At 41.8% G+C, this 27,532-nt stretch overlaps 1 protein-coding gene across 6 annotated transcripts in view; it reads left to right on the forward strand.

Moving 5' to 3' along the window:
- The window catches only part of Ric8b (RIC8 guanine nucleotide exchange factor B), a 98,707-nt gene that overhangs the window by 24,939 nt on the left and 46,236 nt on the right, over positions 1–27,532 (forward strand). For all 6 annotated transcript variants that reach the window (XR_003837771.2, XR_003837770.2, XR_003837772.2 and 3 more), the window contains exons 3-4: positions 5,654–6,262; positions 16,212–16,306. Coding sequence is in view for 3 of the 6 variants with exons in the window: in XM_021173650.2 (XP_021029309.1) it covers positions 5,654–6,262; positions 16,212–16,306 (704 nt within the window). In the remaining 3 variants the exon portion in view is untranslated. The remainder of the gene's footprint in view (positions 1–5,653; positions 6,263–16,211; positions 16,307–27,532) is intronic.

A 27,532-nucleotide genomic window follows, 5' to 3' on the forward strand; every position in this document is an offset into this window, starting at 1 on the left:
CTACAGTAGAAATTGCAGTGATATCAGATGGTCTGGCTGGAATCCCCACCTATCTTTTAGCTCAGTGTCTTTATGCAGTCACTTGGTCTACTAAGAATCATATAATAAGTATTCATACACATTTTTTAAATTGAAAGGCACATATAAAAGTTTTTAGTAATCTGCAAGGCTCATAAACAAAAGCATAGGATTGGGAAGCCATACCTTGTAATGTGGAGTCCATCGCTCCTCTGCATTTCATGCTCACACTGCAGAGACAACAGGCAGTACATTCAGTGTGTCTGTTTGAAGTTGTATTTATGAGGGAAGACCTAGAGAAATGGCTCATCAAAGAGTGCATAGTGCATTTCTAGAGGACTCAAGTTCAGTTCCTAGTGCCCACATGGGTGGGTCATCGCTGTCTGTGACTCCACTCCCAGGCCATCTAATGCCCCTTTCTGGCCTGGGAGGGAGGGTACCAAGCATGTATGTGGTGCATAGACATAGGCAAGACACTGATGTATATAAAATAAAAATAAATCTTTTTAAAAATGTTTTTATATAAGGACCCTGTAGCAGCTGGGAAAAAATGAGTTTTTTAAAATGTCAGGAAACACAATTAGGTGTACAATTGTTTGTTAATATGTATGTTACTAGAGTCAAATAGCTGAACTAAGGGTAAGGCCCTTGGTCTGGCATGTAGAACATAGTACATAGTATGGCTGTGGGTATTGTTTTCATTATTATAGCTGTGGAAATTTTGCATATGTGTACAATGTATTTTGATCACAATTCTTTCTCTAATTCCTCCTGATCCACATCTCTCTCAATTTCTTGTCCTTAAAAAAAAATTAGGCTTTTTTTTTTTTTTTTAAGTTTATACCTTAAACAACATAATGCCTTTAAGTAACCTAACCCCTTCTGGGAAAGTTTCCTTGTCTGAAAGCCTTTTTTTTTTTTCTTTTTTCTTCACAAGAACAGAAGTTTCTGCTGCTTTTTTTTTCCTTCCTAGAAAGCAGAGTTAAAACAGCGTTAATAAGACGCTGATGTTTGCAATTTAGGAACTTGAGTTGGTTAGTTTTGTGGATGTGTCCTGTACTGCACATGCTCAGTAAATGGTTACAAGGAAATAAAAGACGGGAAGCCTCCAGGAAGGTCTGGCTGCTGTTATGTCTGCGTCGTGGCCTCTCTTACGAGATGCATGTGGTGATATTCCCATTGTACAGGTGGGAAAATGGAGCCCCGAATGTGACTGGTGTAAGTTAAATTCTGTGTCTACCCACACATCTACACCATCCCCTGCTGAGAGGAACTCATGGTGGCTAAGTCAGGTCAAACCAGCCCTTCTGACTTCAGCGCCTCCTCAGTGCTTTCTTCTTTTGTAAAGATGAAGTCTTTGTGCTGCCTGGCAGCTTTTAGTTGTTTAGGCAAACCCTAGAAAAAAACAGACAGACGTACTAAATACAGGATGATTCCTACTAATCGTGGCCGTGATGTTCCTTGGGAAGGAAGGATGTTGGGGGTTAAAGTGTTTAGGGAAAACTTGGAGTAAGATTTAAACTTAGCTTAGAAAATGGCTGCACTATAGGCAGAGAAGATTGACGTTCAGAGATGGGGAGGGTCAGAACACAAGAGAGATAAATGTGAGATATTTTGGTAAGAACTGCAGGCTCAAAGGATGCCTTGTTAGAATGGTATGAGAGCACTCCAGAGACAGGTTAGGCCAGCATACGCAGAACTCCCGTGTTCACATGCGGGGGGTGGGGGGGCCTCTACCCATGTGCAGGTGTACGCACCCCTCCACACACAAACCACACTACACACACATACCACACACACCCACACCAAACACACACCATATACCTCACACCACACACACACACATACATACATACACATATACAAACATACATACACACACACACACAAAACACGCATAAATGTTTAAAAAAAATTTAAAGACGGATAATAGGGTCTTATGCCAAACTGAAGATGTAGGATTTTTTTTTGTCTTGTGCTTATGTATAATAGAAACCTATGTTAAATGTTCATCACATGCCAGTCCTTATTTAAATGCTATATCTGTGTGATAATTGAAGGTAAGTGCAGTGTCTAAAGAGAAAAATAACTTACCAAGGTAACCAGGCACAAGTAGAAGAGGCAAGATTTGAAACAATCAAGTTAAGACCAACTCCTGTTTCTGATTACACCATCCTATTTGGGTTGTAGGATCATTGGTAAGATGAACAAGTTTCAAGCCCAGGGTTAGCCTTAAACAAGTAGTGTGCCTCCCTCACATATGGCTTTTAACATTTAAAAATGTTAACTTGTGATCAGATAGCGATCCTCATTGGTACCCATACTGTGCTGACACACAGGAGCCCAGGACATCACAGAAGTTCATGTATCTGTTCAGTGGCTGTCAGCTCTGATTACTGTTCTGATCAGTGTGTCTGCAGTTCTGCAGACAGCTGACAGTGAACCTTAGTGAACTAACTAACATCTAAGATGTGCTGGCCTGTTCTAACTGGATTCAGTACTCAGACTGTGGTTTCTGGACCACCAGAGGAGCAACATCATCAGGAAACTTAGTAAAAAGGTTCCAGCTTCCCCCCATATCCATTGTCAGAAGCTGGAGGTGAGGTATAATAGCTTTCAGTGGACCTTGAGTAGTGATGGGGGTGTTGGTGTTTAGAAACCATCATTACAATCTACTCTAGACTTTCAGTTCAGGAGCAGATTGCTTAATTTTACTGTTAAGTGTTTGTTATTGGGTCTTATACTTTGTCTATGTAGGCCCACAATATGTTTTAAGCATAAAATTGCCTGGGCAGTGGTAGCTCATGCCTTTAATCATAGCACTTGGGAAGCAAAGGCAGGTGGACCTCTGAGGCCAGCCTAATCGAGTTCCAGGATAGCCAGGGATACAGGAAGAAACCCTGTCTAAAAATAGAAAAATAGTAAAGTCGATTTAGAGAATACTCATCTTTGCCTCAGTGGTGGGTACTTATGTGCCATGCACAGAGCCCTAGGTTCAGTCCCCAACACCAGTACACATTGATAAATACTGGCAGGGCAGAGTGAAAGGAAGACATGAGGGTCTTTGAAATATAGAAATAGTATAGGCAGTCAGATAGAGTCATAGAGAAGGCTGCCCCTGCAGTCCTTTTGCTTGGTTGTAACATACACACTCAGCTTTTCTGACACAACTGGTTTCTTCTAAATTCCTTTGACTAGAAGTTATTGTGTCTAGTAAAATAGTAAGTATCTGTTAACTACCACTTGCTTGTTACTTTCACATGTCCTTTTTATGGGTATATGGTGTGCATACATGTATGTATGTGTAGGCACATAATAGGGATACACATATGTGGGCAAGTAGGATGTGTGTGTACCCAAGATTGATGTCAGGCGTCGTCTTGGTCACCCTTTGTCTTATCTATTGGACTCATTTTATTGGACTTATCTTATATATTAGACTCAGTTGAGTCCAGAATGTACCAGTCCTAGTTCAGATAACTGGGTTAGTCCAGGATTTCATTTCTGCCTCCCACACCCTGGAATTCCAGGCAAGCCACCATGCCCACCCAACATGAATGTGGCTGCTAGGGCTCCAACCTCTGAACCTTATGTTCTTGTGACAAGCACTTGCATCGCTGAGCCACCTCTCCAGACCTACATGTTCTTAAATACTTGTATTTTCCGAAAATGAGTTAACAGCTAAAACTTTGTATTTACCAGTCATTACATGAGGTATGAGAAATGAGGTGCTCGGAGAACCTAGGATTGACAGCTGCTGGGAAACAGAAACTCTTGTGTTTGGTTCTGGGTGGTCTGTGGTGAGCCTTTAGCTTTACAGCATAAACTCTAGGTGTCTTAGACGTCTTGCACGTTCTTCATTGGTTTCAGTTTCCCAGTCCTTTTGGTTTGCACTGCAGCCTTGGCTATTATAATTCACTTGCATGGTATCTTCCCTCTGTGTCTGAAGAAGAAAGGGATCGTGTAGGTGTTTGTTGTTGTTGCTGTTGCTTTTAGTTTAAAGAATAGATATCTGTGTACTATGCCATATTCATATATTACATTTTATATTTAATATAAATATTTAATGGGTGTTTTGTTGGTATGTATGTCTGCACCATATGCATGCAATATGCAGTGCTCATGCAGGCCAGAAGAGGGAGTTGTATCCCCTGAAACTGGAGTTACAGATGTTTTTGAGCTTCTATGTGGTTGCTGGGAATCAAAATAGGCTAGCTTCTGGAAAAGCAGCCAGTGCTCTTAATAGCTGAACCGTCTTTCCAGTCCTGTATTCTAGGTTTCTTACGTAGGAAGATAGATAATTTCTTTCTTGAAAAACGTTGTGTGGTGGTACAGACTGCTTGATTCTAAAATACTGCCTTGCCAGTGATGTGAAGACAGTAAAAGAAAGCCTTGCTCTCAGGTGTTCTAGGGTAGAGTTGGTTATAGAATCTGTCTTTTAGCTTGTCAAGTAAAGCTCTTTTATACCTTTTTTTAGAGGACATATTTATATTTAAAATTAATATTTTCACTAGATGTATTAACATTTCCATATGACTAGGCTGTATCAGGAAGTTACATATGACCTTGGGAGTCTTGGCAACATAATGTTTGACCCAGTTAGTTTCTTTGTGAGGAGTTGAACTCTACTGCTAGGCTAACAGATGGAAAATAATGGAGTACAGAATGCCTTACTCACACGTAGAGTGATAGCACTGGCTTGGCATGCATGGGAATGAGATTGACTTTGAGAGATGCAGACCTGCAGTTTACAAAGAAAGCTAACATTGAATTTTGAGGCAGTGTTACTAAATTTGGCGATAATATAAATCCTTTTAAAAACACAAGATAAGGGCTGTAGAGAGAAGTCAGCTGTCGAGAGTGCTTACTGCTCTTCCAGAAGGCCCAGGTTTGGTCTCAACACCCACATTGGGTGGCTCATAACTGCCTGTAAGTCCAGCTCCATGGGAGCCAGCATCCTCCTACCCCATAGACACCCCACACAGCTATGGACAGTTCCCCAGCTTTAGCCTTACCTCTCCAGGGGGAACAGCTGTGATTCCCCTTTGCGCCAATACTGTGCCTTTTAAGGCCCTGTTAAGATTAAAGCTATCGCTGGGCAGTGGTGGCACACGCCTTTAATCCCAGCACTTGGGAGGCAGAGGCAGGCGAATTTCTGAGTTCAAGGCCAGCCTGGTCTACAGAGTGAGTTCCAGGACAGCCGGGGCTACACAGAGAAACCTGTCTCGAAAGACAAAAAAACAAAAAACAAAAAAGATTAAAGCTATCGAAGATAATTTATTCTAGTGGTTTAAGATAAAATATGTGGTTTTAAGAAAAACAAAACAAAACAAAAAAAAACCCCCCAGAAAACCTAGTACCCAGAAGGCAGTGACTGCATCTCCAGCTTGTCCTGTGTCGCTGATCCACTGCCCAGTTCAAGTTCCTCACCCTTGCTGGACTTTAATTTCCATTTCTGTAGAACAAGTGAGAGATGTGAACAAAACAGAACCCGTCTTCTGGTTCTGATATTTTATGATTTATATAAAAGTAAAGCCAGATCTTAGAGTCATATCTTTAGCCTGCATTGGTAGAAAATACTCTGTTTGAAATCATTTGAGCAGATAATGATTTTGGCATACTTGTTGTTTTTCAGAAACTCTGTGAAGGCATATTTAAGGTCCTTGTCAAGGAGGTCCCAACGACATGCCAAGTGTCCTGCCTGGAAGTACTCCGCATTCTCTCCAGAGACAAAAAGATCTTAGTTCCTGTAACAACTAAGGAAAATATGCAAATACTGCTGAGACTAGCCAAGCTCCACGAGTCGGACGATTCTTTGGAGAAGGTGTCAGAGTTCCCAGTTATTGTGGAATCATTGAAGTGTCTGTGTAACATCGTGTTCAACAGTCAGATGGCACAGCAGCTTAGCCTGGAACTGAATCTCGCTGCAAAGCTCTGTAACCTCCTAAGAAAGTGCAAGGACCGAAAATTTATCAATGACATAAAGTGCTTTGACTTGCGCTTGCTCTTCGTCTTGTCACTTTTGCACACTGACATCAGGTCACAATTGCGCTATGAGCTCCAGGGACTCCCGCTGCTAACCCAGATCTTGGAAAGTGCCTTTAGCATCAAGTGGACCGATGAGTATGAGTCGGCCATAGACCATAATGGACCTCCTCTCTCACCTCAGGAGACAGACTGTGCCATTGAGGCCCTCAAAGCTCTGTTCAATGTGACGGTAGACAGTTGGAAGGTGCATAAAGAGGTAAGGCTGGGAAAACTACACACATCCTTCTGGAATTACACGTCTGGGTTGTTCTTACAGCTGCACACAAAAGAGGAGTGCTAAGTTTGGAAATGGAAACTGTTCCCAGTTCCCTCATTAGTCTGTTCTCTAAATTGTAAGATATTTCTTTCTTAGCTTGCCTTCGTTCAAGGGCTGGAGAGATAGCTTAGTAGTTCCGAGCACTGGCTGCTTTTCCAGAGCCAGCCCTGGATCCTGTTCCCAGCACTCACATGGTGACTCACAACCATCTGGAACGCTAGTTCCGAGAGACCCCATGTTCTTCTTGTGGCCTTCATGAGTAACATGGTGCATATGGTGCAGCTATACATGCAGGCAAAACACCTACATGCATAAAATAAAATGAAAAAAGTAAAGACTGCCATTTTATAAGATGACAGACTCTTGTGAGTGGCATAACTGTTGTCCTTTTTGAGTGCCCGTTAAGAACGAGGTTCAAGTGGCAGATTGGAAGGAAACAGAAGACTAAAAAATAGGTTCTTGTGTTGACGCTCTCTGACGAGTTAGAATAAATCCATTCCGTTGAAACTGACCAACAAAAGCTGTTGTCTGTTAAGCAGAGTGAAAACCACTGAGTGCACCTGTCGTTACAGTCTCCACCGGGCTTCTTTGTAGTGCTACAGAGCCCTAAGAGGCTCAAACCACACAGAGCCAGATATTCATGTTGTCATACAGTTCTAAGAAACAGGCTAATTACACCAGAAAGTGGGAAATACTGTTTTAAACCGCTAGACTTATTTCTTGACTAAGATCTTTCTCTGGCTTGGACCTTCCAACAACCCCAAGTGAGGCAGATTTGGTAATTTATATTTGAGTTCCTGCAAGAACAGCATGCTAAATGTGAAATTTAATTTCAGGAAATTCAGAGTTATAAGTCAAGGGGCATCAAGTCTTTCCTTCATCAAGAATCCTACCATTTCACATTGTCTTTTTCAGTGGCCCTAAAAACCCGGTGCAGTTTAGCTCCTGCCTTTGAGGTTAACATTCTGCGTTGTCCATTTGAAGTAATTCTCACCGATGTTTTTGCCAGCAATCTGCTGGAGAAGGATTATCAGTACTGCTATAGTGGGAGCATACAGGCATCTGAGTTGTAAAGTGCAAATAGGTCTGTATTTTGAAAGCAAATATTTGAAGATCAGAGCTAGCAGCTGTTTCAGATGACTGCAGTGTAGTCAGCTTTTACTGAGACTTGGCAGGAAAAGATGTGGAAAGCCCACATGCTCCATTTATGCTTTGAAACCAAATATTTGGAAGTATTTAAAATGTTATGTCTCTGCTTATTTGGTACCTTCTGTGGTTATTTTTATTACACTGTTTGTTTTGGTGTTTTAAAAGATCTCCATTTAGTTGTAAAAGCACCTCTGAGACTTGGTTTGCCATTGTTAGACTACATTGTTTGGATGACTGACAAGATGGCTTCTACCTCAGTGTCTGTTTAACAGTGTATGTGTGGGAGGCACGTGGTAAGGATCAGGACGTTGAGATGAGCTCTCTGTAGGATCCTTCAGCTAAGTAATGGGGTCTGGGGAGCTCTAGGAAATGTTGAAATAACAAAGCCTCGGTTAGTGTTCCAGGAGGCTCGTTCTCCAAGACATAGGCTCCCCCCTAACTAATGGACCGCTGGTCCTTAAATAGGTTTATCTGTAAGCCATGAGGCAGTTAGTGCTGCTTTTATGAAGTATGTGTCATGAGTGTGACACTGGGCCAACACTGAAGCTTTCAGAAATATAAACAGTACTGAAAATAGGATCTTTGACAACCTATTTATAAAAGAATGCCTTCATGTGGCTCTGTAGTCAACAGTCGCTCAACAGATGTTTATAAACAATTGCTAGACATTGTCCCAGGCATTGCCGAGCACACTGGCAAATACTAATCATTGTCCTTGCCTTCGTGACACTTTAGTAGTTTCATAGGTAGAGACAGGCAGTGTGTCAGCAAATCGATGTGTAATGAAGTTGTATGTAGTGCAAGGAGAGGAGAGTGCCGGGATGGAGACACTTCTGGAGTTCTCTCCTGGGTCTGAAGGATGCAGGGACAAAGGCTTCCTAGAACTAAACATGATTACAAGACACTCCTGTGCTTTTTTGTGGGGCAGTCATAACTCAGCCTGCAGAGATTTCTGATCCAGTACTAGAAATGGGGTGGCTGTGGTGGGGTGGAGGGAGGTGTCCACTTCCCCTGGAATTCAGTGTCTTCTCTTTTTTGTCAGACTGAGGACATTTACCTCAACTGAGTGAGCCAGCAGAATGGTTAATTAATGTGTTAAATACCAACCAAAACAAAGAAGTATGAAAAACTTACTGAGAGTCCACTTTTAAAATAAATACTATTATTTTTCTGCTTAGGAAAACAATACACACTAATAAGCAATCTAAGAAAGAGGCACATAAGGGACAAAAACTGCAAGCTATCTGTAAACTCAGCACTCAGAAGACAGCACTGCTTGCAGTCCAGTCAGTCTTCATCGAATACTGCGAACAGAGAGGCAGCTTTACAAAACACAGTCACTTTATAATCTTCCTCTCTTCCCACGCTGTTCTTGAAGAACAGTGGGCTTCAGGGCTGAGGGTGTGACTCAAGAACAGCTCCTTAGCATTTGTGAGCTCCAGATTTGAGTCTCCCATTTGCCAAGATAAATTGCTTTTAAGAATAAAGGTTTCAAAATGTGTTCTTCTGGCAGGAACGTCCCTAGGAGTGGCCTCTCAGGGTGAGTCTCCTAGGTTCCTCATCTCTACACTGAGAAGAGAAATTTTAAAAAGAGAAAAGGAACCTTTGATAATTTTACTGTTGCTATTGTCTCTTTAAACTTGTGTTGTAACTAAGATTTTGTTTGGAGAGTAAAAGTTCTACATCCAAGACAGACTTGATACTACTCTCTCACTGAGAAATATTAGAGATGATGAATCTCATGAAAGAACACTTGTAAGTTTAAAGGCACTTGTGAGTATAAACAATACCAATGAGTATAAATATGAAAATAGAATTCCTCATATTTATCAGCCTTTAACAAACACTCCTTGCATATTTAAGCTTGGATGTAATGAGCTTTCTTGTGAAGTCTACATTCCTGAAGTAGATGGGCCAGAGGATTTCAAAAGTTTAAAGTTTTGTAAGATATATATTGCCTGTGTGTGTGCATCTGACTTTAAGATGCACATGCCTGTGGTGTAGCCTAGCCTAGCGGCTAGTTTGGCTGTAGCTACTTTAGCAGGTATGTATGTTTAAGACTCCCTCCATTTGCATTTCACCAGAAGCAGAAGATTAACGGCTGGGTGTTCCTTGAGGTTTAACAAATTAGTACCCATTGTTTGTGCCTCAGTGTTAAATTCCTGTTGCCTACAAATGCATCATAACTGATTAATTTGAAGATCCCTTTCCTTAAAGCTGTCTCATTTCCACATGTGAATCTAGCTTTTCTCTCTCTTCCTCCCTCCCTCTCCTCACTGTTTCCTTCTGACTCCCTTTCTTAAGACGGTATATTTGAAAAGGTGAAATGTTTCTCTAGCAGGGTATAAGGTTAGTTCTAGAAAGGATAGTTTTAAAATAATCTTGTCTTTTTCTATTTTATTTTCTTCAGTATCTCTGTTGATGGAACAATTCATGTTTCACAGAGTTCCTTGATTTAGTTCACATTCCCTTCCCCATGTGCCCGAGTACTGCTACAGGGAAAAGCTGCTGGTCAGGGCCAGACAGACAGACATCAGAGACAGACAGACAGCTGGTGCAAACAGAGAAGCACATATCCAGTGCTCAGAAGGTGCCGTGCACATAACAGGAAGCACCAGAACCAGTCATGGAGAGCACCATAGAGGAACACCGGGGTTATTCTAGAGACTGAAGGAAATATGAGAAAGGATGGGACAGTTGAAAAACAGAGAGCTCCAGGTATGCAGTGCTTAGTCAGTAAATCATGTCAGCAAATCCGTGTGTGCCTAGGTTACACTGGGTTCTAAGTGGGGCACTAGTGCAAGGTGAAGCGACCTGCTCTCAAGGCACTAACAATCTAGTAGGGAACTGCTACAGACCCAGGAAAGTACATGCGCAGTTGCATCCTACTCTGTGCCTGCTGCTAGATAACAGCAGGCAGAAGTTGGTGATTATAAATAATAGAGCTTTACTCTGTTTCTAGAGGCTGAGGAGTCCTAAGTAAAGAAGTCACATCTGGAAAGGTCCCCCATACTCTATCCTGTTATGGTAGAGATGTCACATGGGGGAAAAGCCTGGATGAAGGAGCACGTGAAGAGCCAGGTGGTGCACGTCTTTAATCCTAGCACTGGGCAGGCAAAAGCAGGTTGGATCTCTTGAGTTCGAGGCCAAACTGGTTCTACAGAGTGAGTTCCAGGATAGCCAGGTTTACACAGAGAATCCCTATTGAAAAGCAAACAAACTAAACACCCCCAAAGCAGCATATGGACATGTGAGGGGCCTAGGGAGCTCTGGTGACAGCACCCACCTATTCCTTAGTGCAGAGCCCACATTACCTTACACACTTCTTAAGGACCCTACCACCATTGCTACTACCATAGAAATTAGATTTCAATATGAGTTTGAGAGAGACTTTTAAACCATAAGCACAGTTTGTTATAGAGTTTACTGGTTTTTTTTCTATATTTTATATACTTGACAATAAAGAACCACATAACAGTGAATAGCAGAACCGACAGGTCTTTGGCCTTGGGTTAGCTATTTTTGGATAAAAATATACAGGAAAAAATATTTTTGCAAGTAAAGGGATCTTGCACAATTCTCACGAGAGAGGAAAGCGGTAATAAGCATAGAATCATGAGAAGTGACGACTGTAAGAGGTCTCAGAGCGTCCTCCGTTTTCATCTCACTGCGACCCTGGCACCACCGCAGCCTGCCTGCCTCACTCTTCTTGTCTGTTGTCCCCGGGGATGACCCTCCTTCTCTTCCTGGGGGTGGGGTGGGGGTGGGGTGTCATTTCAGGGGAGAGGTGAAAATACTGATGTCCTAAAGACAGCTCATCTGAGTCCTGAAACCAGGAAAGAAGACTTCTGTGTGCCGTATTTACCTAATGGTTTACTTATGGTGTTAGTGAGGTATAAACCTTAGCCCCACTGGACATAGGAGGACCCTGAGGGTCAGAAAGCTGAGGGTGCTTCAGCAAATTCACACGGTGGTAACCAACAGTAGGAAATACTGTCCATTCTAGCATGTTTCCTAAAGATTTAAAAAACAAACCATACATTTGTGTGCCTGTGTGAATTTATATACACTATGTGCACACAGGTCTTCACAGAGGACAGAGGTTATTTGATCTGGAACTAGAGTTCGGGGTATTTGTAAATGACCTGATATGATTGCTGGTAACTGAACCTGCATCCTATGCCAAGACAGTAAATTGTCTGAACCGTCAGACCATCTCTTAAACCCCTAAGCATATTTTATTTTATTTCATGCCATTCTATTCTATGTTTTTGAGACAGAGTGTTACTTTGTAGCCCTAGTTGGCCTAGAACCTATGATGTAGACCAGCCTGATCTCCCAACACACAAGAGACCCTCCTGCTGTTGCCTCTCAAGTGCTGGGATTAAAGGCATGTGCTACAACACCCAGCTGCAAATTTCATTTTAAAAAATTATCGTGTGTGTGTGTGGGGGGGGTGGGGTGGGTGGGGGGGTGCACCACAGGTTCTACCATGCGCATATGGACAGTTTTGTAGAGTGGGGTCTCCATCACCACTCAGGGAACCTAGGTCATCGGGCTTGCAAGACAGCATTCACCTAGTGAGCCATCTCTCTGCACCACTTTCTTTGTTGAATAAAGACTGTTAACTGATAACGTGACTCTAACAAATATTTGTTGAGATCTAGACTAAAAGAGGAGATTAAAGTGTACAAATAAACTATCCGCCCACAGTCGACTGCTTATGACACCTGCCAGTACAATACGGAAGAGGATTTCTTAAAATAAATTCTACTAGCTCAAGCAGATGCGAAATGGATTGAAATCCTTACTTTATATCATACACAAAAAATTAACCTGTTAGAAAAGAGACCAAAATATACAAAATTAAACATTAAAGCTTATAGAAGACTTCATAACTTTATCTTAAACCACTCAAGCATTTCTGAAATAAGCAAAGACTCTAAAGAAGATAAAATCAGGACCAAACCTTAAAGAAAAATTAAAAATTGGTCTTCATAAAATAAGTTCAAAGATAACGAGTTACCGAGGATAGGGACCCACTCCTAGAATCCCAGCACTCAGGACACAGAATTCAGTTTAGTGAGTCGCATGGCGCAGGAGCAGAGATGGGTGGCGTTTTGGCTCATGTAGCACATTAAATGTGCCCCGCAGCAAAGTGGGCACAGGGCTTGGAAAGGAACTTTCCAAAGAGCTGTGCAAATGGCCAGGGAGCATAAGCAAAGCCGTTTCACTCTGTCATCTTAACATGATATTAAAACCAAGAAACGACCACGTGTGAAGTGATTGTGGAGAAACTTGAGGGTGAGGTCCCCCTTTGTGAGGTGTGTTCTATCTGTATGCTTGAAAATACTGCTTGGCAGTTGTCTCTGAACGTCAGAATTCAAACTGTGGTGTGTATAAGTACCTACAGTGCAGCATTCACTCTCCTGGGTGTGAACACGGTATGTTACATATAAGATGTAACATGTATGTTTATGGCACCAGTCTTCAGGATGGCCCAAACAGGACACCATCAAAGGCTGGATAAGTACATTGTGATGTAATGTATTCAGTGTACTTGAGGGTGAGGTCCCCCTCATACGATAACAGTGCTTCTTTGAAAAAAATGCAGTATGTATGTGTGCATGTGTGTATGTGTGTGAGCTTGCATATGTACATGTATGTGGAGGTCAGAGGTTGATGTTAGCTGTCTTCCTCAGTCATTCCCCACTTTATTTGTTTGAGGCGAGGTCTCTCACTGAACCTGGAGCTCACTTTATCCCCTGGGCCGCCTGCCCAGCCCCTGTAATGTTCCTGCACCGTATCCAGTGTTTTCTAAACTGTGGTGAAGGCCCCATACTTTCTCATGCCGTTGTAGACAAGCAACAGATGAGCTGTCAAGCACCAGAAAGAATCCCTGCAACTACATACAACATGCAGCGGTCTCATGACTAGAGAGAGACTGAGAGTCTGATTTGTAATTTCTGTCATACAAAGTTTAGTGGCAACAGAACTCACTAATGTGGTATTGGAAGTTAGGGTTTTGGAGCACTCTGGGATCAGGAGAGTTCTGGAGTTCTTAATCCTGGCATTACATGATTTTTGTGTTGCTTACAATAGCTGCTCATTTTGTGCAAAGTTAATCAACCATACAGTTAGAGTTTGGGCAGTTTTCTCTTTGTATATTACACTTGACCCTTGGATTAGTTTACTGTTTTCCTGTTTAACACGTGCCTTCTGTCTTCATGAAGAAAGCTAGTGGGGGAAATAAAGCTTAATTAAACATATGAAGTTACAAATTAGGATTTCACAAAAGAAACTTTAACAAGACACTATAATATAGATGAGGTAGAAAACAAAGGAGCTCTCTGGAGGTAGAAAAGAAGCAGACAGCCCAGGTTTAGAAGTTGCTCTGAACAGAAACTTAGGTAATGGGCAAAGGGGACATTGCAGACAGAAAGTACAATTAGGGAGTAAGCGGTATGCAAAGACGGGAGATGGGTGGAAAGTGGTGTCTGCAGCAGCAGACTGGGGAAAGACCAACATGGATAGTCTCTTAAGAGGCTTGTCCTGATCGCGAGCCAAGTTCGTTACCTCTGGGATCAAGAACTGTCTGGTGTAGAAGGAAGCACTCCTGGGCGTGGTAGTCTGTGCACCCCATAATCTCCAGCAGTGAGCAGGAGCTGTGCAGGGGTGTGAGTTCAAGGGCAGCCTGGTTTAAACAGTGAAACCCTGTCACAAAGCTGGAGATGTGACTCAGTGCCACCAGCAACCAGGGTGCTATCCCAGTTTTCAAAACCAAGAAATGATCTTATCAGTGGTTAAGCAATAGTTGAGTTTGGCATAGGTTTCATGGGCTTCATGTACTTTAGGGCAAGTAAGAGTTCTTACACATGAGAGAATTTTCACTCCAGTCTTGGGGATGGGTAGTGAATGCGACAACCATTATTCCTGCCCTGCTAGTTTTAGTGTTGGTAGTTCCCTCTGGTCGCCTTCCCACCTCAGCCAGCTCCCTCTACCCCACGACTGCGTCTTGCTTCTTTCCCACATCTTGTATTGGCACCAGAAGTTGCACTACACTTCCTTCCTTCCCTCTCCCTCCCTCGGGCCAGGTTGTTGCTCAGCATTTTAAAGTGCTGTTGTGCGTGCCGTTTTCTTTACTCCTCACAGAACCTCGAGTTTGTGGAGGTAATGTGGGAGGGAGCTGAAGATGAGAAGTGACTGATGTGAAGTCGTAGCCTAGACTCTTGCTTGACTCCAAGAGCAAAACTGTCTATTATATGACTGAGACCTCCATCTTTCTTAAATCTCTATGTGATGCATTGTTTAAAGTATTTTTAGCCTTGTTATGAGTAGTGAAATGTATCCTGTTGTTTGAGTCTGTGAGAGACATCTTAGAAAGACTGTGAATTATGTATGTGTGTATGCACGATACATGCACACATTTCACTTTAGGTGAACTTAATTATATACTAAGAACTTTTTAAAATTATTGCCTTTGAAGTAAGAGATTCCCTGTAGTATATCTAGGCTATCATAATTACCTCTTCGTTGCTGTGTCCTCTTTTATGAGAGAGAGAGGGGAGGAAGGGAAGGATGGAGGGGAGAGGAGAGAGGATGACTGACTGATTACCTTGATGCAGGTGGTTAGATACATTGTGATTGTGCTGAGTGATAGCTTGGTAGATAAAGCGCTTTCTGTGCAGGCATGAGGACCGGATGTCTGTTCTCCAGCACTATCATAAAGCCCACGTGTAGTGTTCATGCTGCAGCAGTGATAGAGGCTCTCCGGAGCAAGTTGGCTCACTAGACAAGCCAAATAGGTGAGTTAGGGATTCCTTGTGAGGCTCTGCCTTGGTAAATAAAATGGAGAGCAATAAAAGAAGGCACCCCACAATCACCACTGGCCTGTGCACACATGCAGACATATATCACATATGTCTGGGTGTCACACACATACACACACACCAAAAAAGAAAAAGAAATTATAATGCCCCAAGATCTCATAAGTAGCAGAAATAAACCAAATAATTTTGTTTATTTCTCACGGCTATTTCCTTTTTTCTTGTTCCCTGTCTTTAATCTTTAACACTGCCAGAGAATAAATGTTGGGAAAGTAAGGGGATATAATTCTAATCATTTGTGGTAGTTTTGTGGGGCCTGAGAGAGAGAGAAGATAAAAGAGAATGAAATGGTGTTATGTACCTACTGGAAGCTCAGTGCTCAGGAGGCAGAGGTACAAGGTTCTCAAGACCAGTTCAAGCTGGGTAGCTAAACCCTATCTCAGAGGAGGAGGAAAGAGGAAGAGGAGGAAGAAGTTGTTGTACTCATTACTTTTGAAAGCTAAGAGATGAAAGTTTCATTAAAAAATGGCCAACCAGATATAAAAGAACTGTCTCAGTATATAGCTTAGATTTGTCTGAACTTTCGTTAGATTAGTAAACTCGCACAGTATACTGCAGAGAACAGAAGAACCGGGACTGTCGAGAAATGAAAATCCATAAGTGGAATTGATTTTTCAAAACAGTAAAACATGGTAGCTGGATCATCACTTCCTGACATGGGCGATTTCTGCACGTGGCCGTGGCTATTAATTGGTGTGAAATGGCAACCGTTTGCTTATTGCTTTGGGAGTGTTGGAGTGTCTTGCCATTTCCCTGAATGGAATGGAGAGTAAGTGGTGTGTTAGTGTGTGTGCTAGACTCCTTTGTTACAGCTTCAACTCCAGCTCTTCCTCTCCACTTTGTATTTCCCACAGAGCGATTCTCATCAGTTCCGTGTCATGGCAGCTGTCCTTCGCCATTGTTTACTAATTGTAGGTCCAACTGAAGACAAAACCGAAGAGCTGCACAGGTGGGTAGCCTTTACATTGCTATCTCAGTGAAGCACGCCACCCATGCTTGCTATCTCTGTGTATCTGCTTGTGATGGTTAATTATGAGCACAAGAAAGGGAAACTCTTGTATTGAGTCAGGTAAGCCTGAACTGTGCGCAGTGTGAAATCTGTGTACTGTGCTCTTCGACTCTGTTATGTTGAACTCCAGGGTCAGACTTGGGCATTTGTTATATTCAGCAATAAAACCCAGAGCAGTATTGAACACTTTGAGAGTAGCTCCCAGGCTGAGGATGTTACTGTGGTGGAGTGCTTGCCTACCAAGTCCAGGCCCTCAGCAGTTAGAAAAAAAGATAACTTATTTTAGTTGTCACACCAACCTTTTGAGGTAGATATTTTTTTTCCCAAAAGATAAGAGAACTGAGGTCTCCTTTTTATTACTAAACTTAACAAATATTTCCACTATTTCATTTTAAGGGTATTTAACAGAAAGTGTATTCTATGCAGTAATAATTTAAATAAAAAAAAACAAGAGAGTCATAATGTCCTCTATTAAAATATATTAGATAAAGTTGAGGAGTGTGGCTCAGGGGGTAAAAGTGCTTCCTGTAAAAGCGCGAGGATCTGAGTTTGAGTCCCCAGAGCGCATACAGAGAGAGGCGGAGTGCAGTAACAGAGTGTCTGTAATCCCGGTGCTTTTATGGGGAAACGGGAAGTGGAGACAAGCGCATGGGCTGTGCAGCAGTAAAACAGAGACCCAGTATCAGAGCAAGGTGGAAGGCAGAGAGCAAGTTGACCTGAGCTTGTTTTCTTTTCTTTCTTTTTGTAAGATTTGTTTATTTATTTTATTTATATGAGTACACTGTAGCTGTCTTCAGACACACCAGAGGAGGGCATCAGATCCCATTACAGATGGTTGTGAGCCACCACGTGGTTTCTAGGAATTGAACTCAGGACCTCTGGAAGAGCAGTCAGTGCTCTAAACCACTGAGCCATCTCTCCAGCCCCCTGACCCTGTTTTCTGACCTCTCTATGTGAACAGCCACATTCACACACACACCAGTATGCACAGACCTCCTCCCCACAAAGTTATAGATACATATAAAATAAAGATAATTGCAGCTATATAACTTGTCTGTTAGAGACATTAATGGAGTGTTGTCTGGAGCTAGGGATGAACAGCTTAGTAAAGTGTGTGTCTACTGTGCACAAGTCCCGGGATTTAGTTCCCAGCACTGAAAATACAAATTACCATTGTATGAAAACAGTTGAGCAGGAGTTAATACAGTTTCCAGTTCTCTTACTTGCTGTGGATTAGGTTTGTAATAAGAAAGCATTTGACTTCATTATAAGTCTGCTAGTACTTATAAGAATACAAATGGTGGCCAGTCCAGGTGGCTCATGCCTTTAATCCCAACACTCGGAGGCAGAGGCAGGTAAGTGTCTCTCTGCGTTTAGGACCAGCCTGGTCTACAAAGTGAATTCCAGGACAGCCAGGGCTGACACAGAGAAACCTTGTCTCCAATAAAACAAAACAAAGTAGAAAAACAAGACCAACTAACTAACCAAACAAAACAAATGGCATGTTAAATCATACACAGCTACAAAGAAATAGCTTTTGCATTGACTCTGCTTTATAAAGAAGTTAACATGAGTTTTTTCTATTAGGTTAACACACACACATACACACACACACACCAAAACACACACACCCTTAGCTGTTATTTTTCAATCAAATCTACATAATTAATATAATTAGGTAGAGTAATATGTTTTCTGTCATGCTAAGTTTAAAGGTAGATTTTATATATATATATATATATATATATATATATATATATATATACTCTATACCCTGTAGCCCTTCAAAATGTCTTCTTCATGATTGGAAAGTATAAATTCTGAGGTGGGTGTGGTGGTACACATCTGTAGAACCAACCGTCCAGAGCAGAGTATGTGAGCGTTGTGAGTCCAGTCAGCCTGGGCAATGTGGTGTGAGACACTGACATCAAAAATGTGTAAATGTTTTCCTTAGTCACAGACCAAATTCCTTTAATTTCTGGAGACAGTGCCCACATTATCTGCAGTAAGTTCTGTCTTAAATGACTGTGTTAAGCGTATTTTACCCTTTGTTTTGTTTTTTTTTTTAATAGAAGAGACACTAACAATTCAACATCAAAATTAAAAGTATTTTTGTTAAAAAGCTTAGAAGTATATTGATTTAAAAAAAAATCAGATAACCCATGCTGAGGAACATACTGGCTGTAAAGAGGAAATTCTGGCAGGTAGACAGGCAGGCAGGCACTGCTGCGCTAGCCTCAAGTAGCTCTGCCAGGAGTCTCCAAAGAATGGTTTCTAGATCTTAGCACAGTGCTCAGCATGTGTCAAGAAAGCAAAACTACAGAGATTGTTGAGATTTCTAAAAAGTAATCAAGTTTCTGTACCTTCCTTTGCTAGACTCACCCTTTTAAAATCTTCACTTCACAGTTACTTTGATAAGATTTATTAGCTCCGCTGTGAGCATAAGGATGCACTGGAGAACACAGCCCGGATTATGATCGTTCTCAGAGGCGCTGGCTCTCGGGAGACAGGACTTTTGCTTAGCCAGCAGTTTGCCTGCCTGGCCTCACATGCCCTGCCCTTTTACTCAGAAGAAGGTGATTAGTATCAATCTGAATAAAGATGCCTCGGGCTAATCCTCTGAAACAGAGAGAGCTGCTCCAGTCTCAGCAGCTGCTGGGCACCTACTGCAGGTGCCTTTGCAGTGATCTGAGCACAGTGCTTATGGAAAACTAGAAGGTGCAAGGCACATGTGAAATAGTTAAGTCTTCTTACTCTTTTTTATATAACATTTTTATTTTCATTAATTTGTTGAGAATTTTATTCAGTTATTTTGATCATATTCACTGCCATCCCCTTGTATTATCATTCTTTAAAAGTTATTCTCAAGGATTTTTATACTCCTTTTTTCTTTTATCTTTTTGGAGAATTTTTGTTTTTTGGTTTTTCAAGATAGGCTTTCTTTATGTAGCCCTGGCTGCCCTGGAACTCATCCTGTAGACCAGACTGGCCTTGAACTCATAGAGATCACCTGCTTCTGCCTTCCAAGTGCTGGAATTAAAGGCGTGCACCACGGGGCCTGGCTCTATTTTTTTTTCCCCTATGCTTTGACTTAAGAAACAGCAGAGCAGCATAAGTAGTCCTGGATAGGGTAATTGTGGTAGGATGCTGACTATGTGAGGGTCTGTGAAGCCTCCTGGCCCTGGCACTTAGTAAGGTCTTAACAGCATCTCTGTCTGCTGCTTCTGTGGTAAGCATAGTGACATTTAAATGTCATATTTAGTCTAAAAGTTTCTAATTGCCTCTTGAATACATTTTATTTAGAAACTTACTTTAGTGTGTATCCTTTGATCATATAAAGATGCTTGTTTTCTGATATTCCACTTTTTTTTTCAGAAGCCAGAAATTCCATTTATATTAGATGATAAAGGTACTGTAGAAAAGAAAGAGCCCGGCATCTTTCTGGTCTGTCCCTGTGAGTGTGCCCCATTGCTTTCCTCAAAGAGGTGATGAGGACGCAGGCCTGAGTGTGCAGCTCACAGCAGCAGGAGCCTGAGCTCGAGCCACTCGGCATTCTCAGTGTGCTGTGCTTGTGTTCCTTCAGTTCCTTCTGAGCAGCTGGGATATAGTTCCTGTTGTCTGCCTTTGCACTAAAGACATCCTACTTCTCTTCCACCTCTTCTGTGTGCTTGGAAGTACTGTCAGCACTCCTCACAGTGAAGAAGCTTAGCCATTCATACTTGGATTCCCAGACTTGCATTGTTAGGCTTTCCTTTGGAAAGGAAGGAGAAGTGGAAAGGAGGGACGGCCTTCATGCAGCTAGGAAGGATGAGACCCGAGCTCAGGTTAGCTGGCTGTAGGCACTCGGCTCAGGTTAGCTGGCTGTAGGCACCCAGTTCCTGTTCCTCCCGCACACTAAGGAATCAGCTCATGCTCATCCGTGCCTTTGATCCATGAGGAGTGAGTTTCTGTGTAGGGATATAAAATCCTCTTCTTTCACTTGGGTGTTGGATATATAGCTTCAGCTATATATATATATATATATATATATATATATATATATATATATATATATTGAGAACGTTTTCCTTTCCCTATTGCTCTTGTCACCTGGTATGTGTTAGGCTATTCGCATCCCTTTCTGCTTGAAGTGGTGTATTAAGTTTTCAAACTAGAAGTGTGATTCTCCAGGCTTTTCTTTTGCAGGATTGTTCAGGCTGTTCAGACTCTTGACATTCCATGTGAGTTTTAAAATTAGTTTTTCTATTTCTATAAAAATATCATTGGTAGGAATTACTTGACTTTGGAATATTCAGCTCCTAATAATATTGCCTCCTAATCTCTATATATATCACACTTTAAATTAAATATTTGAAAATGAACTGATTTTATTTCCATTTATATTTATATGTTAGTGGGTACTTACCTAGTTTAGGGACCAGTTTGAGCATTAGAGCTTAAAAAGTCAAAGCATATAGTCCATTCTCCAAGGCTCACCAATTAGTGCATATGTGAGCGAATGAGTCATGTTCTGTCCATGTTCTCCTCCTGTCCGTCTGCCCTATGCCCTCCCTCCCCACTCCCGAGAGCACTGTATCAGTGAACAAGCTTATTTGAGAGATAGGAGAGCACAGACAAAGATACTCACTTTGGAGAGGGCGGAGAGGACTCATTTTTGTTGTTGTTATTGTTAACTCTCTTGGCTCTTTTTAAACTTAGTTTCTGTAAATAAGTTTTCCAGGTAAGAAAGGATTGTTGAAACCATGTCCCGCTGAGTGCTATTCTAAGGTGTCATAAGGACATCCACGGCATATGCCCTGAGGAGCCAACACTAAATGGGGAGACAAGACATAAATATTATGAAAAGTAAAATAACAATTCAAGACAAGAATAGAAAGACCATGAGATAGTTTTGAGTAGTTTTCAGTGACTGATTTCAGTAACAATCACTAAAGGACAAGTTCACTGTGATCTGAAGTGAGGGACTTCCTCACAGGTCTGTCCTTGGCCTGTTCTTGACCACTTCCTACCTTTAGGGAATAATTTTTCTGTTATCAAAAGACTTTCAGGTTTACTTCTAGCCTGTGTATTCCTGAACATCAGTTCACCATGAACATCAGTTCAACCCATTCTCCCTCATGAGAGTCTCACCACTCCCAACTAAGACCAGACCAACAACCTCACAGCTCCATGGGAAGGGATCTAACCTGGCGGATGATCTCGTCTCCACTGCAGACACAGTTCCTCAAAAAGCCGATGTCTGCTTGACGTTGTCACTGCCCCTCTCAGCCATGCAGATCAGGAACTCATCTTGTTTGTTGTGATCTGTACACTTAGGACCTGTAGCCCCATCTGGGAAAAGCTGTGTCACCAGATCAGTTCCCTCTTTCTTCCTTGACAACCTGGCCCAGGCCTCACACAGCCCTGTCAGCTAATAGCCTGCTTTTACTTAGCAAGATGGCTTGGCAGCATGGGGGGAGGTGGGTATGATTGCTGGAGTTCTAAAGGCCTTCAAACTCTTTCTTGGCATAGCCATAGAAACCTCATACCGTCTCAGTCTTTACTACAAGACTTCAGGGGAAAATACTAAGTGTCATGTAGGCTCTGTATAATGAACCAGGCAGTATGTTCCCACCATGGCAATATGCCAGTTACATCAGTTTCTTCTGAATGAGAACTGTCTCTCATTGTGTAATATTGGATGAGTCCATGGAATTAGATCTGAGGCACTGGCCTCACTCTTTGGGGAACATTCTGCTTTTGACAATGTCTCTCTTCCTATTGTCAAACAAAACATTTTCATGGCACTGCTCCATGCTTTCCCTGCCTCTGAAAGCCTACTGTTCTGCAAACCAGATGGCTCTGTATTCAAAATAGTCTGCCTTTTTCTTCCGTAGACATTGCCTGCTTATTTGGGCCTGTGCCTTCGCTCCATCTGGAATTGCTGGAGTGCTTTTTGCCCAGGTATTTGTGAGGCTGGCTCCTTCTCATCATTTAGAACTCAGCTCAAATGTAGCTTGCTCTATCAGTCCTCCAGCCTCCTGATGAAGACTCGTGCATATGAAACCACGTGCACACATGGACGTACACCTACGCCTGTATTATCCTCTGCTTCACTTTTTTCATGGCATTTATCAATACCTAGAATAATATTGTTCCATTATTTTCTTGCATGTTTATTATTTCCTTCCTGAAGTGATTAGCTTAAAAAAAAAAAAAGATGAGACTGGAGAGGTGGCTCAGCAGTTAAGAGCACAGACTGCTCTTACAGAGAACTCAAACTCAAGTCCCAGCACCCAGTTCAGGTTGCGCACAACCACAGTAACTAACTCAGCTCTAGGGGATCCAAGACTTTCTTCTGGCCTCTAAGTACACTTATACATATGTGTGCATATCTACATACTGATACACAAAATATTCCTTTTAAAAAGAGATAAAAGATCTTACATGTCTCCTCCCTTCCTGTATACCTGATACACACACACACACACACACACACACACACACACGCATACACAATAAGATATAATTATTTTTTAGCCTCAGCCTCCTAAGTGCTGCGATTACAGGTGTCTGATATCATGCCTGATTAATTTACAACTAAAAAATAAAAGGGTGTGTGTATATGTGTTTGAGGTGGGGTTATGTATCCGTGCCAGGGTACTCGTGTGGAGATCAGAGGACAGGCTTATGGAGGTGGTTTTCTCTTTACACCAGAGACTAACCTGAGGTGTAAAGGTGCAAGGGCCTTTACCCTCTAAGCCACCTCCTTGGCTCAATTTCCAAGTTTTTCAAACACATTTCTAGTGGTGCATTCTTGTCACCTCAGCACTAAGGAGGCAAGGTAGGAGTATCAAGAGTTTAAGGTGTAGTCAGCTACCTAGCAAGTTTAAGGCCAGATGGTTTGCTGGTGTGTGTGGGACTCAGTCTCCAAGTATTTACATAGTGAATTCAAGGCCATCCTGGGTCACCTGAGAGCCAGTCTCAAAAAAGAAACTTGATTTCATGTTGTAGCCAGTTGGATCTTCCTGGCTTTACTTAAGATGTAGCAAACAAAGGATTCTGCCATTTTCTTGTCAGAAAGAAAAAAGCGCTACTGTTTTCCTTTTCAGAAATCACTTAAAGTGGTTTGCCCATTATATAAGAATTTGCTCAATTTAAAACTATTGAAGCAAGGCTGAAGATTTTGTGCAAGGTTAGCATGTTTAACAGGTTTGAGGCCCCAGAGAGCAGCCCTCTCCCTTACAAAAAGGTATGGGTAAAGCAATCCGTAACCTACCTGAGTGTAGCCGGTTGATTATATTATGACCAATTCAGAATTTGAGAGAGTGACCAAGGAAAGGACAGATCCCTGCTGCCGTACCTCACCGGTAGGTGAGAAGGCAGAACATCATGTAAGACTCAGGTGTGGGCGCCAGTGTCAGTGCAGTGGTTAAACAGCAAAGTGAGATTTCTCTTCATCTCTTCAAGCACAAATAGATAAAAATTGAATATTTTCTTTCTGTACCCCAGTGAGTCATTTTATGTAACTCTGTAATTGTATGTGCCCTATCCTACTTTACAGAATATTGCTTGGACTTAATGTCTCTGTGGGATTACCTGATTTATTTTTGATCACACCAATCAGTTAACATGCAGTAATCACAATTGTGCCTGTACAACCTTACCTAGAAAACTTGAGTTTAATGTCATCAGCAAACCATCTTACCCTAAAGAGAAGCAGGAAGCTTAGATAGACTAAGTGCTTTCATCTTCCTCTAACCTGCTTGCCTCCTCCTCCCTTCTCTGCCTGCCCTTCCCTCCCTCTCTGTACCACAGAAAGCTGAGGTACTGCTTAAGAACAAAGCTACAGGGCTATGACAATTCCTGGTTTTATAATGTAGCAAATTCCTGTAGTGTTTACATGAAAATGGACACATAAACCAATGAAACAGATTAGAGAGCTTGGGAGTAGACCTACATGCTATGAATGTGTAGTCAACTGTACTCACACAGTGATGCCAAGAATACATACACTTTCTTCAAGAAACAGTGGGTTGCCACATGTAAAATAATGAAGTTAAACTCTGACCTCTCATTATACACACATACTAAAAGAACTAAAAAAGTGTTAAAGCCATAAATGTAAAGTCTAAAACAATAAACTTAGAATACATAGGATAAATAAGCCCATAGACCTTGGTCTTAGCAATGATTTGTGGGTACAACACCAGAAGAACAGACAACAAAGGCAAGAATGGCTAGGTAGGAATTCATGAACCTGAAAACCTGTGAGTGCAGGAGACTGCCAGAGTGAAAGGACCCGTTGCCATAGGAACCTGTTTACAGAGCAGCATCTAAAGTGTATGTAGGTAGGGAACTTTCTGTTTGTTTTGCTTTGATGCAGAGTCTTGCTTTGTAGCTCAGGCTAGTCTTGAACTCACTATGTATCCTAAGCTAGTCTTCAGCTAATAACCCCTGCTTTAGCCTCCTGAGAGCTAGCATTACAGGCCTTGTTACTATAACCAGCATAGGACTGTTAACAGCCCCCCCCCAAACCAAAAAAAAAAAGAGAGAAAGAGAGGAGGAAAGAAGAGGAGAGAGAAGGCAAGAAGGAAGGATAAAGGATCTGAACAGACAGCTCTCCAAAGATGTGCATATGAAAGCATGGTTAGCATTACTAATCTGTAAAATGCAAATCAAAACCTTAAGATTCACCTCACATCTGTTATAGCGGCTGCTTAAAGAACAGCACAAAGCTAGGCTGTAGAGAAAGGAGAATCTGTGTATACTGGCAGCAAGGTAAGACAATATAGCCATTGTGCGAAACAGTATGGAAGTTCTTTTAAAAATTGAAACTAGACACGCCATTTGCTTCAGCAACCACACTGATGGTTGTACATTCCAAAGCAATAAAAATCAATGTCCCAAAGATATACCTGCATACTCATGGTCATCATATTACTATTCACAGTGTCAGAGACATGAAGTCCGCCTGACAACAGACAAATAGATAAGGGAAATATAGGGAGAGGAGAAAAGATAGAGACGGGGTAGGGAAGGGAGATGACTGAAATCTCTAACACTAGATAAGCAGAGAAAATGTGGGAAGTGTGTGCGTGTAACAGAACAGCATCCCACCTTTACAAAGAAGGAAATCCTAAAACTCTCAAGAACGTATGTAGATATAGAAGACGCTAACAAGTTAAATGGACCAGGCACATGCATGATCCTCTTTTAATAAGGAATCTAAACTAGAGACACTTAGAGGGTGAGGTCCTATGCTAGTGATGGCCTAGGAGGGAGGCGTGGGGGAGTGGTATCATCTATTGTTGCTGTACAGCAGAGTCTACCATTAGCAATACTGTAGCATATATTTAACACATTAGCAATACTGTAGCATATATTTAACACTTGGTAAAAAGGTTAGATCTTAGGTGCTCTTCCCACAAAGAAAAAAAATAATAAGCTTTTTTTTTTCTTTTAACTGAAAGAGATCAGGAGAATCTTTTGAAGATATCCAGATTTGGCTAGCTTTCTTTCCAGGCTTGATAATATACACATAAGCCTCATTAGGAAGAAAGTCTATGTGACTGTAAGGTTCATTGCTTGCCACGGATTGGTGTGGGCTGCTAGCATGCACCTCACTCTCAGTGTTTGTTGAGTTCAGCAGTTGATGGAAGGCCAGATCTAAGGTTGTCCTCCCCTCCCCACAGCTGGTAAGCCTTCTGTGTATCAGGAGGGGCTGGGAGGGGGGGTGTCACAGCACAGTGATTAATGGTCTCTGGGAACTGGAAAGGAGAGAATTATACACAGCATTTCTACCCCCTGGAGTAGGAATGCAAACACCATTGTGCAAACCTGTGCATTGGCACTGACTTCTGGAAGCTGGAGAATCTCATGTACTCTTCTACCACAAATAAAACTGTCAGAGAAATGACAGAGCTCAGAAGGCTGACCTTCCTGCTTAAAAAGAATAGCTCGAACACAGCGAGCCAGAAAATTAATTTTGTAGCTGTTTGAGAACTGAGTTCAATAGGTAATGAGAAGAAAAGCCTTAAACACCCAAATATTTGTTGATTCCAGCTCTACATTTGGCTTCTTAAATATGCTGAATTCCTAAACATTCCTCCTGGAAGTGAATGAAAAGGGGAACCATCCCTTTGTAATGGAGTGACTCTCAGTCTTCAGCCTGCTCTGGGGTAGATGCAGAGGAGCACACTGCTGATGCTTTCCAGAGATGGCAGTCTTGTGTTTAGGGGGAAATCATAGCATTTCGGAATGGCTTGTATCGGTGTAGAGAGTAATTCTTAGGTAAAGTTCTTCCTCTCTCTTCTCCCGAGTGACTCTGTGGTTCCTAATAATAATAGTTTCCAAATGCTTAAGTGAGAAGCAAGCCATTTTAAAGTAAAAATTAGGTACTCTGGAAGCTTGCTAGAAAAGAAATCTAAAGTTTGTGTGGAAAGTGTTGTACTTTAATTGCCTTTGAGAGTCATAAATGACAGGACAGAGAGTGTGTGGCACTGACAGCAGCTTCAGTGAGGACATCCGTAACTTAGGCTTTACCAGTGACCATGTGTTCATAACGACAGTTCACTTGTTTCCTGACCCGAAGTTCATACTGCTTTTTATTTTCACTCATTTTCTGCACTGTCTAATTTATAACGGATTTTCAGAAATGATTTTTTTTCCACCCCCAGCCTGTCACAACCATTGTTAAGTTTATAGTTCAGCAACAGTGTGTTTATCTTTTTTTTTAAAGATTTATTTATTTATTATATGTAAGTACACTGTAGCTGTCTTCAGACACTCCAGAAAAGGGAGTCAGATCTCGTTACCGATGGTTGTGAGCCACCATGTGGTTGCTGGGATTTGAACTCTGGACCTTCAGAAGAGCAGTCGGGTGCTCTTACCCACTGAGCCATCTCACCAGCCCCAGAAAAGATTTTTAAAATTTTTTCCATAATATAAAGAGAATAAAATACTGATTCATGGGAAATAAAACCATGCTTCAAGAGGAAGGAAAAGAAAGGAAAACCTCTGTATTGTTTTTCTTTTTGTTTTATTTTTTAGAATGTCACTATGAATTACGTTTAAATTGCTATGATCTGAATTAAGGCAGCATCAGATGGATTAAGCCCTAACTTTGGTTTCCAGGCGGTTATACTTTTAAACTACATTTGCAAGGGTTTGTTTTTAGTCAGGATG

The sequence above is a fragment of the Mus caroli genome, unplaced genomic scaffold, assembly GCF_978045245.1.
Source record: "Mus caroli unplaced genomic scaffold, Mus_caroli_1 scaffold_9, whole genome shotgun sequence".
Lineage (NCBI taxonomy): Eukaryota > Metazoa > Chordata > Mammalia > Rodentia > Muridae > Mus > Mus caroli.